General features: G+C 42.7%; 1 protein-coding gene across 1 annotated transcript in view; it reads left to right on the top strand.

Moving 5' to 3' along the window:
- The first annotated feature begins 2,093 nt into the window (after nt 1-2,093).
- Nucleotides 2,094-17,046, top strand: part of CCT2 (chaperonin containing TCP1 subunit 2) — a 98,675-nt gene continuing 83,722 nt past the window's right edge. The window contains exon 1 of the mRNA XM_068133847.2: nt 2,094-2,207. Within this exon, the coding sequence (XP_067989948.1) occupies nt 2,205-2,207 (3 nt within the window). The 5' untranslated portion in view covers nt 2,094-2,204. The remainder of the gene's footprint in view (nt 2,208-17,046) is intronic.

Raw genomic sequence — 17,046 nt, 5'->3', positions numbered from 1 at the left:
TATATACAGTCACGTGAAAAATAAGTACACCCCATGTAAAGTTTTCACTTTTTCAACATATTTCAACATACAAATATTTGATCTTCATTTCAACAATATTGATAGATAAAGGTGATGTAATATAACAAATATCATGAAACATTTACATTTTGTAGTCCATTGTATAATTTAAATAAACATAAATGCAAATTTCGCATGTCGTAAAAGTAAGTACACCCCGACATTTATCACTACTTCAAATACCTAAAATTAGAATCAGGTGCACCAGCTCAGGTACAAATGAATAGAACATCGTTAGAGAGGATCTTGGAGGAACCTGTCTTATTTAAACCTCAGACATTTCGTTTGGTTTGCTCTTTGTTGTTGAAGTGTGCGGCGTCACCATGCCTAGATCAAAAGAACGCTATGAGGCCTTCATAAAGAAGGTTATAGATGCCTATCTGGGAAGGGATTTAAAAAGATCTCCAAACAATTTGAAATCAATCAATCGACTGTCCGGAATATCATCTACAAGTGGAGAAGATTCCAAACAACTGCCAACTTGTTCAGGCCAGGCCGCCCCAGCAAGTTCAGCCCGAGAGCAGACCGCAAGATGCTGAAAGAAGTCTCTAAGAACCCCAGAATGTCATCACGGGACCTACAGGTAGCTCTTGCCACTGTTGATGTCGAAGTGCACGAGTCTACCATTAGAAAGAGGCTGCACAAATTTGATCTACATGGGTAGATCTGTACCAGAACCAGATCTGTACCACAAATTTGACAGTACCAGAAGACATGTTTGGCGAAAACCAAAGACAGCATTTGACCACAAGAACCTGATACCAACTGTAAAGCATGGTGGTGGAAATATTATGGTTTGGGGCAGCTTTGCTGCATCAGGGCCTGGGCAGCTCACCATCATATAATCCACTATGAATTCTTCATTGTACCAGAGGGCGCTTGAGGATAATGTGAGGCCATCTGTCGGAAAGTTGAAGCTCAACCGAAGGTGGACCTTGCAACATGACAATGACCCTAAATATACCAGTAAATCCACCAAGGAATGGCTGAAAAGAAAGAAATGGAGGGTTCTGGAATGGCCAAGTCAAAGCCCGGATCTAAATCCCACCTAGATGTTGTGGGGGGATTTGAAACGAGCTGTGCATGCAAGAAACCCCTCAAACATCGCACAGCTGAAAGAATTCTGCATGGACGAGTGGGCAAAAATTTCTCCCAGTCGATGTCAGAGACTGGTAAACAGTTATAAGAAACGCCTACTTGAGGTTGTTTCTGCCAAAGGGCAGAAAGAGACTGCACAAATTTGATCTACATGGGAGGTGTGTACTCCGTACTTAATGGCTCCGTACACGTACTTAATGGCAATACCACTGATTAGAGCCAGGGGTGTACTTACTTTTTCCACATGCGAAATTTGCATTTATGTTTATTTAAATTATACAATGGACTACAAAATGTAAATGTTTCATGATATTTGTTATATTATATCACCTTTATCTGTCAATATTGTTGAAATGAAGATCAAATAGCTGTATGTTGAAATATGTTGAAAAAGTCAAAACTTTACGCGGGGTGTACTTACTTTTTCACGTGACTGTATATATATATATGTATGTATATATATATAATATTGTATCGTATCGAGTGCATCTCGGTGCGAACGAAGTATATGTAGGGAAGTAAAATGGTTGCTAAAAAATGTGGAGGGACAACATGGTGGAGAGTGGAAATGTGCGGAGAGAAGGGGAAAGAGGAAGGTGGTCAAAATTACCGCAATATTTGCGTACTTAATAAATACACGGTCCTTTTAAAAACGCAGCTTTTCTTTCTCCTTTTTCATGCAGTTTTTGTCTAATTCATATTCATTATATTATAATTACACATGTGGTAACCCTGTTATAAAATTTTCGAGCTCCAGCTTCTAGCGGTGTAACTGGTGCAAGCTATAAAGGGGTATAATACTGAGAGACATTATAACTGGGGGATATCTCATAAGTATTTCCTTAAATAATATTACAGCAATAAGGACAGTAAAAAAATGCAATGGAATATGTCGTCTACATTTGGTGGGGATTGAAAAAATCTCCATGCGAGCCGTAGTGGGTGACGTCATATCCGTTTTTCGCTCTCGAACTTTCACTGCAGGAGCTCGTGAGGCGAGATAAGAGGGTTGAGCACACGCACGGTACAAATTTATATCCGCTAAAATGGTAAGTATCGCCGTGTTTACCTTCTTTCGTTTGTGTTTCTGCGCTGTTACACCTTTCTCGACGTTGAGAGGATTATTTCTGTTCCTTGGAACCAGCAATGAAACGCCCGCTATTCTCGCTAGGCCCGTTGATGGAAATCGTTGTTTCAATGAATCTACTTCTCACGTCGATCGCCACATTCGTTCACTTTGTTGTGCGAAATCGATATTAAACATGACGTTCCACATTTATTGCGCACGAAGCCCCCACAGTGGGCAATTCTAGAAGCAGGCATCGCACCACGTGGGCTTGTTCATGTTATAGCGGGAGGCTTGTTTGAAGAAATAAATTTCGGAAATGGTTTAAAGCTCAAGATTGGATCTCATCAAACTTGCTATATTATAATTGGCCTACTACTAGCAACGGCTCACGTCCGACGGGCGGGGCTTCAATTGGGAGGCCCAAATGAAAAGGCAAATTATCAGAAATTTTAAAGCTTTTTTTATTTTAAACGATTTATATAAACATCCGTTAAATCATATCATATGCAAATCATCAAAATCTAAACAGTATTTGTGGAATTTCAATAAAAGCCACATCACTGTTCATATCGGTAAATATTATTCCATTGTGTTTGGGGAAATTGGAAAAATTGGAAAAACAATACAGCCTATTTTACTCCAGGGGGTCCCAGGATTACCCACCCAAAATTTTGTTGTGATCGGTTCAGCCGTTTTTGCGGTACCTGTGGACAGACAGACAGACATTTGGTGAATTATCGTAAGATGTATGATGCATGCATATGCTGTCTTTTATCGATTCATTCTTCTTCTTCATTTTTTTTTTTTTTTTTTTTTTTTTTTTTTGTATACAAGATCGAGGCTCGTGAAAGAGCAAAAAGTGAGCATTGCTAGCGTTGTGGGTGAGTTGATTTAGTGAGCATTGCTAGCTTATACTATAGGCCATAGGGAGTAGAGTAGAGGATAATGAATGAATGAATGAATGATCGTTTTAAGGCCATTTTCCCCGCTGGAGCGGGGGTTAGCCTTGCGGGTCCCATGACAATCATGGTTCCCTGCTTGAGGCAATGTTTTTATGGCCGGATGCCCTTCCTGACGCCAACCCTTGGTCACGCTCTTACGATGCGCAGGGATATGGTGTACCTATGCTAAATCGGGGTACACACCGTGATCATTCATCCCAGCAAGCTGGTACTCAATTTGCCGACCTCGGAAGGATGACAGGCTGAGTCAACCCCCCTGGCGTTAATTCAGCGATCGACTGGGATTCAAACCCAGGATCCTAGGATCCCAAGCCGGCACCCTAACCGCTAAGCCAAAACCAGGCGATGTGGAGGGAAAGGAGGTAGAACATGGTTTAATTAAATTAATTATTTTTTAGCTTTGCCGAAGTTGAAATGTAATAAGTTCTTGCGCCACTGATCATTACATTGAATTGTCCCAATTGTAATTTGTATCCCATGTTGTTCACAAGATTTGAATTCCTTTTTTGTATACAAAGTCGAGGCTCATGGAGAAGATGGGATGCAACACAACTTCCAACAGCAGGGAAGAGGTATAAAATAAAAGGAGGCTTTGAGAACAAATGTATGTGGGGAAATTCATGGCTAGGGGAAGACAAATGGGGTAAACAAGATGGACGCTGCCACTAAATGTTCTGCTGAGATATTTGGGGATGGGGGTGGCAGTTCATGGAAAGAGCAGGGAGTGCAACACTATAAATGAGGTGGTGGAAGACAGAGAGACCACTGACCTGTCTGCGATGGGAAAGTGGTAACCCCATTGGATGATCTTCATCGCTGCAGATTCCAATGATCTTTATGGCCTTGGTTTCCAGGGAATCAAGCTGAGGAAGTTGTTAGTCTGGGGAGCCAGCCTAGAGGGGAGAGCAGTACTCCATAAAGCTGTGGATGACAGCTTTGCAGGTGAATACGGGTTCAGGTGTGCTAAGGAAAGACATTGCATGAAGTAGGATTCCCAGTTGGCAGCTGGCTTTGGATGTAAACATTGACATGTGGTTTGTCCAAGAGAGATCATGGCTGATAGTGAGACCCAAGAGTTTGAATGGTTGAATTTCTTCAAGAGGATTGTTAAGAAAGTAGACAGGAGGGTTTGCCAGGTGGTTCTTTATGAAATTGAGAGTGAGAGTGTGAGATTCTTCTCGAGTACAGGACATCCTGTGAAAGACACATTTCCATGAAACTTGAAATATCCAAGTTGAAAGCTCAAGATATGTCCAGAGAGATGACTCTGAACTCGTATCTGACATTGTAAACTTCCATCTATTGTTGGAAGAGTATAAGCATCATATCCAAGGTAGAGTGACCTGGTCCTGATCCGAATTGATTATCTGAGTTCAGGCCATTGAAGAAAAGGAAGTATTTGATGTCACCTGTGATTATGGATTCCATAACCTTGTTGATGATTGGAAGTAAGTCGATTGGCCTGTAGTTAAAGGGGATCGGTTTTTGCACCTTTTCACCTCTGCCACCTCAGGTGGACGGAGGTTTTGTTTTCACTTCTGTTTGTCTGTGAACAGGATATCTCAAAAGGTTGTGGACCGTTTCAGATGAAATTTGGACAGGTTCGGTGTGTGATGAGGACTAATTGATTATATTTTGGTGACGATCCAGATTTTTAAGTGATTCTTCACCATCGAGAGATGGATCAAAAAGCTATTTCAAAAAGTTGTTCCCGAGTTATGACAAAACCATGTGGGTGAGTTTGTTAGGTTATAATAACAAGCCGATTGGATTTTGGTTCAGGTCCAAATCCAAATCCGGCTTATCAATGGGATACAAAACGTAAACTCTTCAGCCTGGCGGAGGTATGCGCTCTACCGAGTGCCGTTCTAGTTTATGTACTGCGGTGATGTGGGCTGATTTCCAAGCAGATGGAAGATTACCTCAGTTGACTGGAGCACAGAGAGGATGTGCAAGATCAGCAGAGTCGATTGTGGTGCCATTAAATGTGAGGGAAGGGATGGAAGGGCAGCACACTTCAGAGGCAGACTTAACAAGGCACCACCCTGTTTTACAGGAGGTGGACAAGCTTGAAATGTTCAGTCTTGAGGTTGGCCAGATATTATCTGTCTCTCCTGAGAGTAGACACACTCTTGTTGCAAGCTTTGTGGAATGATTTGTGATTGCCTTTGGTCAGATGTTTCTTCTAGGAAGAGAAGGCAAGTTGTTTCAGAGCAACTGCCTCACCACAGGATTTAGTGTACCATTGGTGGGGAGAAGGGTAGGATAACTGACGACGGATGTGATGGATCTCTGCGTAAGAGAGAGCAGGTTTGTGTGCAAGATTCCCTCGGATGAGTTGATATCAGGGGTGGCAGACATAGGAGACCAGTCCTGAAGTGGTGGCTGCTTGTAGTCCCTGCCAGTCTGCCTGAGCGAACTGCCAGACTCTTCGGCACTGAGGCGGCTCTCTGAGAATAACCAGAGAGAATTTACTCTCAAAAGCACATGATCAGATGAACCAATTGGAGCGGAGGTGGAGCAGGAAACATTTGCAGTGAAGTTGGTCATCACCAAGTCCAGAAGGCCTGGATTCAGAGATCCGTCTGGTTGCCACAGAGGTCCACACAGTTAGGGACAGGGGATGAGGTGCTGTTGGCTGGGTGCCAGAATATGGAAATGAGTTAGGAGATGTGGTGGGGCTAGAAGAAGGTTGAGGGGAGGGAGTGAAGATGGGAGGGTGCAGGATGGTGGTGGCGATGGAGGGTGCAGGATGGTGGTGGCGATGGAGGGTGCGGAAGGGAATGGCATGGAGAAGAGGTGTGGTTGGGAAAACATGGGCATGTAGGAGATGTGAGGGAGGGTAATCACATGGAGGGGTTTCTCACCGTTATGGATACTACAACAACAACAACAGGCATTTTAAGGCCATTTTCCCTGCTAGAGCGGGGGTTAGCCTTGCGGTCCCCATGACAATCTTCTTCATTTTGCCCTATTATTTCTATTTTCGTTGTGGATGTGAAGGGCAATTTATCGTCATGTACAGACAACTTCTGCAAACTGGACTTCACAAGATCTCCGATCTGCCTTTTTTTTCTGAAGTAAGGAAGGGGGATAAGATAAAGCTGAGGTACCTCAATGGACAGTACTTGGGAGAAAGGAAGTGTAACGAGGCATGTGGCGTCCGAGCAGACAGATTTGCACGCTAGCTAATTGAGGCCTGATTGAGTAGGCCAGAGCCACAGGGACACAAATTTGTAAACAACACAACAAGGTACGGTTTAACACAGAGAATTGGACGAAAAAAATAACAGATGGAAATATAACAGAAAGACACGATGGATCTGGTCCGGAAAACATAGCTTTCATGAACTGGAAGGAGGAACTGTGTGATTCACCCCCAGCGTGCACAGACCCGGAATCGGAGACATGTTAAGGAAATCCCCATATTCTACGACCTAAAATATAAAATGTGATTCCGAGTTGAAGCTCAGAGATAAATACCAGGTATGAATTGGTAGAATATATATTTATTTATTTTTCTTTATAAGAATGAAGTGATGGAGGGTATGAACTGCCAGTGTGGCAACAGATAGACACAATAAACAAGGGAACGAATGAACGAGCGGGAAAGGGAAGAAAGAAAGAGAGAGACAGAAGATGAGGAAAACATGCAACCTTCAAGCGAGAGGCTTGGGCTGAGCAGGGTTAGTGGGGGCAAGAAATATTGTGGGTAAGGATGGGGGGGTGATGAGATGTTGGTGCACTGCCTGCTTTTGAAACCTTGGAAGGAAGACGACCTCTGGAAGGTGCTTCCCACATGGGAGAACGCTGAAAATGTGCTTAAATGTTCATGTGTAACAAGGGGCATCCTCCCCGAACAGCAACCACTATGGATTTGCTTGGCAGTGCATATTTCCTCTTGCAACTATTTGATTACCTGCATTGCTCATTGCCAAGCTTTGAAAAGTCCATCATTCAATGATTCTGAAAAGAACAGAACAGCAAGTCATCCGCAAATTGTAATGCAGGCGTGAAATTAGGTATTTATTACAAGTATATATGCGGCTTTCAATAACGCGTATAAATGGCGAAATTGGCCCACTCCAAGTGTGCAAATTGCAAAACCTTTAGAGCCACCCCTTGTTCATTGAGTAATACCAATAATTACCTTCAACTCATGGAACATTCAGCTACTTTACTTGCAGTGATAATTTCAAGACATAAAATTGCCAATTCAGTTGCTGTCCTGCAGAAGATGTTGGCTGATTCATTTAAAATATTTTGTTTTTTACCTCCACCACCAAAGGTGGACAGATGTTATGTTTTCACTCCTGCCATTTTTTTTTGGCTGTCTATGAGCAGGATATCTCAAAAAGTTCTGAATTAATTGGGGTGAAATTTGGTGGGCAGGTTGGCTGTGTGTGACGAGGACGAATTGATTACATTTTGGTGAAGATCTGGATCCGAGAATTTTAAAAATGATTCTTCACCATTAAGGGATAGGGCCAAAAATGAAATGTAGCGTGATATTTCAAAAAGTTATGGATGGATTTCAACGACACATGGTGAACAGTTTGGGAGTGTAACAAGGACGAATTGATTAGATTTTGGTGAAGATCTGGATCCGGATATGAGAATTAGTTTTATTTTTCTAAGTGATTCTTCATTAACCATTGAGAGATGGGGCCGACAACGTATACTTGTACCTACAACACAATATCTCAAAAGGTTGTGGACGAGTTATGACAAAACTCAGTGCATGAGTTGGTTAGTTGACAAGAACGAGCCGATTCGAATTTGGTTCAGGTACGGATCCAGATCCGGTCTATCAGTGGGATGCAAAGCGGAAACTTCAGCCTGGCAGAGCTTTGCGCTCTACAGAGTGCCGTTTTAGTTAAATAGTGTTTCCCACACCCTATGATTACCCATTTGTGATAAAAGATGATTTTGGTAACACTTTTGTGGAAGTTTAAGTTCCCCAGTTTTATGTGGGTTGTGGATGTAGGAGAGCATTCTTAGAATATTGCTTCACATATTGGTCTAGGTTTTGGTGGTTTGCATAAACCCATTACTCCATTAGCCTTTTGTGAGACCAGAAAGATCCCATTTACCCATTTTCATTGGTTGGTGGTTCCTACCACGAGCTTTATTTGGTTACTAGCAAAAGTAGCCGGCGTTTGCAACGAGAGAGAGAGGGAGGGGGAGAGAGGGAGGGAGGGAGAGAGGAAGGAAGGAGAGGGAGAGAGAGAGAGGGGGGAGGGACAGAGAGGGGGAGAGGAAAGGAGGGGGAGACATGGGGAGAGAGGGGAGGGAGGGGGAGAGAGAGGAAGAGAGAGGAAGAGAGAGGAGACACACACACAAACACACAGAGAAAGAGAGAGAAAGCGAAAAGAAAGAGGGTGGAAGAGAGATAAAGCAAAAATAAGAGACAGAGACAGAGGTGTGTTCAATGCACAAGAGTTACCATCTCCACTCACGGCAATCGCAGCTGCTTTGGATGAGTGTCGCTGTGAGTCTCAATCTGAACTGCTGGCACAAAATACTGAATTAAACTTCCCTCTAACAGAATTCCATCCGGATCTGGATCTTCACCAAAATTGAATTGGTTCATCCTTCTTTCACACCCAACATGTCCACCAAGTTTCGTCTGAATCTGTCCATAACCATTTGGCATGTCCTATAAACAGACAGGGGTGCAGACATAACCACTGCCCACATTCGGTATCGGAGGTAATAAAGGCACCTTGCTGTTGGGGTTGAAGAGAGTAAGAGGAAGGGAGGGAGGGAGAGAGGGAGGGGTGAGTTAATTATGAAATAAAATTATGAATTAACTAGATTCATTAATGGTTCGGGCTATAGATATAATAGATTAATTAATTATGTAAAATGATTAAAAATCACGGGGCAACCCGGGTTACCGCGTGGTGGATCAAATTGCCAGGCAATTCTTGGTGGCTTTTTCAAGACAAACTGTGCGATGGAGGCTTCCGTGAAGATGTGATGAGACAAGTTGAATGGAGCGGGGTTGAAGCAATAGGGGTTAAAGAGAGAGTTGAATGGTACCAGATCAGCAGCAAATTGAGTCCATTTGCGAAGACCTAAGTGGAAAAACTGATCACTTGGCATCTTATTTTGTTGCCTTTTGTTTGATTGCTGTGTCTTTCATTGCTGCCTTCTTCGTTTTGATGTTTCTTTGTCATGTAATGTCAAAATCCACCCTTAAGGCCTTTTAATACCAAGTGCAGTATTATGAAAGGCCCCAACTGAATTACATCGATCTTTGTGCTCATACCTCCTAAAAATATCAATGTTGGTCTCCCTGGGCTGATACAATCTCGAAGTGAAAATCATGAAACGTACTTTTTCACACCATTTAAAGTTATTGCACTTTTAATAAACCTGTAATGTAGAATTTCAGGTTTATGAAAATATATTTTAAATTTGCATTTTTTTTCAATGGTTTTTGGTTCGTTATGATCTATTATTAGTTCGTTCAACGGTTAAGATCCTCCCCCATGCTTGTAATGCATTAACAAGTCTGTGCCTTATGAAAATTGATCAAGTAAAGCAGTGATTGAAAAATGATGTACTTGACACTATCCAGGCTTGCAGAGGTGAGGGATTGGATGGGTTGTTAAGATTGACAAAGCTTTATGGGGTCAAATGTCATCCTCAAAATGTGATTTTTCCTTTACGTGTGTGTTCATGAATGGAGCTGCAATATGCAGTAATTCAAGAACAGTTATTTTAGCTTCAAATTGATTTTTATCTTCTTCAAGTAGGGATACCTGGCACTGCCCTAAAATATTCCCAGGCACTCACTGATGAACCTCTGAAAGTTTGACGAAGATCCGCTGGCCATCTCTGAGAAAAATGGTCACACGCACACACGTACAAAAACCAGTGCATCCTGAGAATGTACCTGCCGAGCCGAGAGGGAGGGAGCGGCCTCATGGAACACAACGAGGTGCACAGAGCGACGAATGTCAGACTAGCTCAGTATGTGAAATGCTCAACAGACTATCGGATGCAATTTGTAGCCAAACATGAACACAACAAACCTGAAAAAGTATCCCTAACTCACCTTGCAAATACTTTCCAAAAACAGGTGTGAATAGAAGGTGCCACACAGGAAAATGAAACAGCAACAAATGCAGCCCCAACAATTGCAAAAAAGACAAAATAAACATATGAAAATAAATATCAAGGAATGTACACAATCTACTGGGAGATTGACAAAGGAGCAGAAAAAAAAATACTGTTTTCGTCCTATCTCTCAATTTTGAAGAATTCTTATGTCTAGGTGCAGATCTGGATCTTCACCAAAATTGAGCCACTTCGTCCTTGTCACATCTCCAACCTTTCCATGAAGTTTCATCTGAATCTGTCAATAACATTTTGCGATGTCCTGCTCACAAACAAACAAACAAACAGTATCCTCCGGCCACCTTTGGTGGCAGAGGTAACTGGAACGACACTCGGTAGAGTGCATATTTCCACCAGGCTGAACAGTTTTCGTTTTATATCCCAAGTTTTGTTGTAACATCATCCACAACTTTTTGAGATACACCACATGGCCAAAAGTATGTGGACACCCGAACATCACACCCGTATGTGCTCGTTGAACACCTCATTCCAAAATCATGGGCATTAATATGGAGTTGGTCCCCCCCATTGCTGCTACAACAGCCTCCACTCTTCTGAGAAGGCTTTCCACTAGATGTTGGAACATTGCTGTGGAGATTTGCTTCCATTCAGCAACAAGAGCATATGTGAGGTTGGGCGATTCGGCCTGGCTCGCAGTCGGCGTTCCAATTCATCCCTAAGTTGTTCGATGGGGTTGAGGTCAGGGCTCTGTGCAGGCCAGTCAAGTTCTTCCACCCCGATCTCGACAAACCATTTCTGTATGGACCTCACTTTGTGCACGGGGGCATTGTCATGCTAAAACAGGAAAGGGCCTTCCCCAAACTGTTGCCACAAAGTTGGAAGCACACAATCGTCTAGCAGGTCATTGTATGCTGTAGCGTTAAGATTTCCCTTCCACTGGAATGAAGGGGCTGAGCCCGAACCATGAAAAACAGCCCCAGACCATTATTCCTCCTCCACCAAACTTTACAGTTGGCACTATACATTCGGGCAGGTAGCGTTCTCCTGGCATCAGCCAAACCCAGATTTGTCCATCGGACTACGAGATGGTGAAGCGTGATTGTTCACTTCAGAGAACGCGTTTCCACTGCTCCAGAGTCCAATGGTGGCGAGCTTTACACCACTCCAGCTGACGCTTGACATTGCGCATGATGATCTTAGGCATGTGTGCGGCTGCTCGGCCATGGAAACCCATTTCATGAAGCTCCCGACGAACTGTTGTGCTGACGTTGCTTCCAGAGGCAGTTTGGAGCTCGGTAGTGAGTGTTGCAACCGAGGACAGACGGTTTTACTCGCTACGTGACTCAGCACTCGGCAGCCCCGTTCTGTGAGCTTGTGTGGCCAACCACTTTGCGGCTGAGCTGTTGTTGCTCCTAGACGTTTCCACTTCACAATAACAGCACTTACAGTTGACCGGGGCAGCTCTTGCAGGGCAGAAATTTGATGAAATGACTTGTTGTAAAGGTGGCATCCCATGGCGGTGCCACTTTGAAAGTCACTGAGCTCTTCGGTGCGGCCCATTCTCCTGCCAATGTTTGTCCATGGATATTTCATGGCTGTGTGCTTGATTATATATACCTGTCAGCAATGGGTGCGGATGAAACAGCTGGATCCACCAATTAGAGGGGGTGTCCACATACTTTTGGCCATAACATGTGTCATGCTATGTATCATTTTGGGCCCTGTCTCTTAGTTACCTCCACCACCAAAGGTGGATGGAGGTTGTTTTCACCCTTGAAACAGCAATTGGTAAAAAATTACTTCGTAAAAAATTTTTTTTTGGACATGTATATTGATCACTCCGGTTTGTGTGTGTCTGTGTTTGTTGGTCTGTCCACTCACTTATACTTGCCCACAGGTCACAATTTTAAACTGATCTTCACGAAACTTCACCAAATGGTAGATTTTATGGTCCGACAAAATCCTATATATTGTTGAGGTCAAATGGTCAACATAGGCCAAAGGTCAGCCACTTTTTTCAAATTTCTAAAATCCTCAATTTTCATCCGAATTTGAAATTTGAATATGATTTACATATCGGCTAACTGAATTCATCCACCAACTATTTTTGAGACAACCTTGGTCATCAGGTCAACATCGGCCAAATGTCAACCACTTTTTGAAATTTTTAAAATCCTCAATTTTCATCCATTCGGCTTGAAATTTGGAAAGGATTTTGATATCAGCTTGCTGAAACCAACCACCAACTATTTTTGAGGTCAACATAGGCCATATTTATAAAATTGACAATTTTCATCCGATTAACTTAAACTTTAAAGACTATTTGCATATCAGGTCATTGAATTCAACCACTAATTATTTTTGAAGTCAAAATGATGCTCTTCTGAGTACCATTCTACTTTGTTCTTTTTTTCCAAGTGTTGCTCTAAAAGGTATTTTTCATTTGTATGTTTATTACTTGGCCAATTTTTTTTTTTTTTGCGTGCGCGCGTGTGTGTGTGTGTGTGTGTGTGTGTGTGTGTGTGTGTGTGTGTGTGTGTGTGTGTGTGTGTGTGTGTGTGTGTGTGTGTGTGTTTTTTTTTTGCGTGTGTGTGTGTGTGTGTGTGTGTGTGTGTGTGCGCGAGTGCGCGTTTGTTACTTGGCAAAATTATTTTTATTATTATTATTTTTTTGCATTTATGTTGATCACTCCGGTTAGTGTGTGTGTTTGTTACTTGGCAAAAAACAAAAAACATTTTGCAAGGATGTTGATCACGTGTGTGTGTGTGTGTGTGTGTGTGTGTGTGTGTGTGTGTGTGTGTGTGTGTGTGTGTGTGTGTGTGTGTGTGTGTGTGTGTGTGTGTGTGTGTGTGTGTGTGTGTGTGTGTGTGTGTGTGTGTGTGTGTGTGTGTGTGTGTGTGTGTGTGTGTGTGTGTGTGCGCGCGCGCGCGCGCGTGCTTGCATTTGCCTACAGGTCACAATTTGAAACCGATCTTCACCAAATGGTAGAGTTCATGGTCCGACAAAATCCGATATATATTTTTGAGGTCAACATAGGTCAAAGGTCAACCACTTTTTTTTTCAAATTTTCATCCGATTGGCTTGAAATTTAAATGATATTTTCATATCAGTGAACTGAATTCAACCACCAACTATTTTTGAGATCACCATAGGTCAAAGGTCAACAACAATTTCGAATTTCTAAAATCCTCAATTTTCATCCTATTGACTGGAAATTTGAATAGGATTTACATATCGGCTAACTGAATTCAACCACCAACTATTTTTGAGATAATTTTAGGCCAAAAGGTCAACATAGGCCAAAGGTCGACCACTTTTTTTTTGAATTTCTAAAATCTTCAATTTTCATCCGATTGGCTTGAAATTTGAAAAGGATGGCTGAAGCCAACCACCAACTATTTTTGAGGTCAACATAGGCCAAAAGGTCAACATAGGCCTAATTTCTAAAATTGTCAATTTTCATCCGATTAACTTAAACTTTGAAGACGATTTGCATATCAGGTCACTGAATTCAACCACAAATTATTTTTGAGGTCAAAAGGATGCTCTACTGAGTGCCATGCTACTTTGTTCTGTTTTGCCAAGTTTCACTCTATGAGTGATTAGCCTCAACTCTGTATATTATAGCAATGAGATGAAATGATATGCATTATCTCTCTGCCATATACGAGAGCAATGATATACACTACCTCTGTGCCAAATTTCATCCAGATCCGTCCACAACGTTTTGAGATATCCTGTTCACAGTCAGACAGACAGACAAACAAAACAGACAGACAAACAAAAAAAAAAAAAAAATGAAAAATCACTCATCGAGTACAAGACATTAATTTCCAGTCCAGAATATTTAAGTGCTCGGAGACTGTTTTGCTTGCTTTTCTGGTTAAATGTACATGTGCCGTTTGTCCTCGAGGCCAAAATAGATTTTCAAGATGTGTTGATGTATTTTTATAACCACTTACCACTTGCAAGGAAGAGTCAAAAGTTGTTCTCTCCCCTCCCCCACATTCTCTGCTCCTCCTCCCACACTCCGCCCCTCGTCCCACACCCTCCACCTCTCCTCCCACACTCTCTGCTCCTCCTCCCACACCCTCTGCTCCTCCTCCCACACCCTTTGCTCCTCCTCCCACACCCTCTGCCCCTCCTCCCACACCCTCCGCTCCTCCCACACCCTCCGCCCCTCCTCCCACACCCTCCCCCCCTCCTCCCACACCCTCCCCACTGCCTCCCCTGCTTCTGAGTGAAAGCCAAAAGCAAGATTTCTCTTCCAATGGCATGAACCCTCACCCTCTGTTGGGGAAAGGCGGATGTGCTGTACATCCGTCCAGAGTTTTGATCCTCTCTTATATTGCAAGAATATTTAAGGTAGAGTTAAAAAAAATTCTTTAAAATTAATTCATTATCCTGAAAACCCCTGAAAGGTTAACTGTGAAAGCCGCAGGTACAGGATGCCCATTTAACAAGATACCAAGAGGAAAAGCAAGATGATGTGATGTTATCTGTGATCACCTGTTGATTCTGAATAGGCATAGCCATGCTGTGGGCCATGCGTAAAATTGACATTTTGTGTGGTTAAACCAGTCTCTTTGGGGAATTTTTTTGATATGCCTGACGCTTGATTTAAATAAAAACAAATAAACCACAGTTGTCATCTTGATCAATTGAAATACCTCCCTGTCAAATACTAGTTACCTCTGCCACCGAAGGTGGATGGAGGTTGTATTTTCACCCCTGTCTTTAATTTTTTTTTTGTCTGTCTGTGAACAAGATATCTCAAAAATGTGTGGACGGATTTGGATGAAATTTGGCAGAGAGGTAGTGTGTATGTGACATGGACAAAATGATTCGATTTTTGTGAAGATCCGGATTCGGATCTGGCTGGTAGAAATTTATTTATTTATTTATTTTTTGTATACAGAGTACCAGTATATTATTGATATAATATTATTGAGTATATAATCATAAGGTATATAATCATAAGGTATAATCATAAGGTATAAGTATATAATCAAATCCAAAAGGTATATTGAGTACCAGTTCACTGGTAATTCCCTGTGTCGCAGGAGGCGACTAACAAGGTTGGCGGCAGGAAGGGCATCCGGCCATAAAACATTGCTTCAAAAAGGGGACCATGGTGCCCGAAAAAGGCCAAAAAGGCTCTGCGGGGAAAAATGGCCTCTAAAGGTCGTTCTTTTTCATACAGAGTCGAGGCTCGTGTAAGAGCTATCATATCAAACACAAAAACATGCATGGACCCATAAAACGTACAATAAAGGGAGCGGGAGACAAGAGGGGGAGAGAGAGAGGGAACACAAAAACACAACAACAGTAGAGAAAAGGGACGTCGGTAGATCTGTGGGAGTTTGTGGTGTGGGGGTGGGGGGGGGGGTGGAGGGGTATACGGTATAAAGCAAATGAACACTACTAGCAAATTCAGGAAAGAAGTTGGAGATTTAAAGAGTTGGATTTGGGGTGTTTTAACGGGGGTAGAAAATATCAAGGTTTTGGATGGGGATGGTGGTGAACAGCTGTTTTAAAGACCTGGAGGGAGGAGAGGGATTGAAGAGAGTGAGGGAGTTTGTCCCAGAGGCGGGAGAAAAGAGGAATGATGGAGTGAAGGTGAGCAGAGAGTCTTGATTTTGGCAGTTTACCAGAAAAGGGTTCCTGGCAGATCTTGTGCGTCCTGCAGGAATATTTGGGGGACAGAGTTCAGACAGAGCAGGTGGAGCTTGGCCGGAGATGAGTCGGAAGAAGACAGAAAGACCACCAACCTGCCTGCTGTCAAAAGTGATTCTTCACCATTGGGAGATAGGGTCAAAAACAACATACAGCAGGATGTCTCAAAAAGTTATGGACTGATTTGGACAAAACTTGGTGGACGTGTTGTTTGTGTGACGATGACTAATCGATTCGATCTTGGTGAAGATCTGACTGTGGATTCGGACACAATAAATATTTTATTTTTCAGTGATGCTTCACCTTTGAGGGATCGGACGAAAAGCGATTAAATAACATATTTTAAAACGTTATAGAGGAGTTATGACTAAACTAGGGGGACGAGTTGGGTCGGTGACAAGAACAAGTCGATTAGCTTTTGGTTCAGGTCCGAATCCAGATCCGGCCTATCAGGGGGATACAATACATACACCGTTCAGCCTGGCAGAGGTATGCCCTCTACCGAGTGCCCTTCTAGTTTGCCTTTGTTTCCCCTATGGGGTCAAACGTGAAACGAAATATAATCACTCGGGTTGCCTTGCCATTCCCTCGTATTTGAGGCGATAGATATATGATTTGGTGCAAAGGCTTTTCGAAGCGGGCCCTATTGGGATGCGTAGAAAAATTTCACATGTGGACATGTACCGTCGTGCAACAGCCCCTACAGATAAATGCAGGCAGGTATTGGTCTGATGTCTGCCTTTCAATATTACTCTGGGGTCAAAGGTCATAATTGGTGAACAAATTTATTAAAATATTTATACCTGCCCTTTGTAATTTAAAGCATTCCAGACAAGACTTGTCACAAAAATTTATCGCTGCACCGTCAGACACAGGTGGGCATTTGTACTTCCTTTTGGTTTTGAGTGAGTCTGTGGGGGTGGGGGGGGGGGGGGGGCAGGATTTCAAGTGGGCAGCAGCTTGCTACTTACTGTCAGACAGACAGCTTGTGTTTGTGGAATATTACTCTGTGTGTGTGGATATTAAATATTGTGTTACTGCACGTGTGTTTGACGGTGTGTTATGTGTGTGTATTCGGAATATTAAAGTGTG

This window comes from Myxine glutinosa, chromosome 13, assembly GCF_964187855.1.
Source record: "Myxine glutinosa chromosome 13, kmMyxGlut1.1, whole genome shotgun sequence".
Lineage (NCBI taxonomy): Eukaryota > Metazoa > Chordata > Myxini > Myxiniformes > Myxinidae > Myxine > Myxine glutinosa.
The sequence above is the reverse complement of the archived record's forward strand: the minus strand, read 5'-3'. Positions and strand labels throughout refer to the sequence as shown.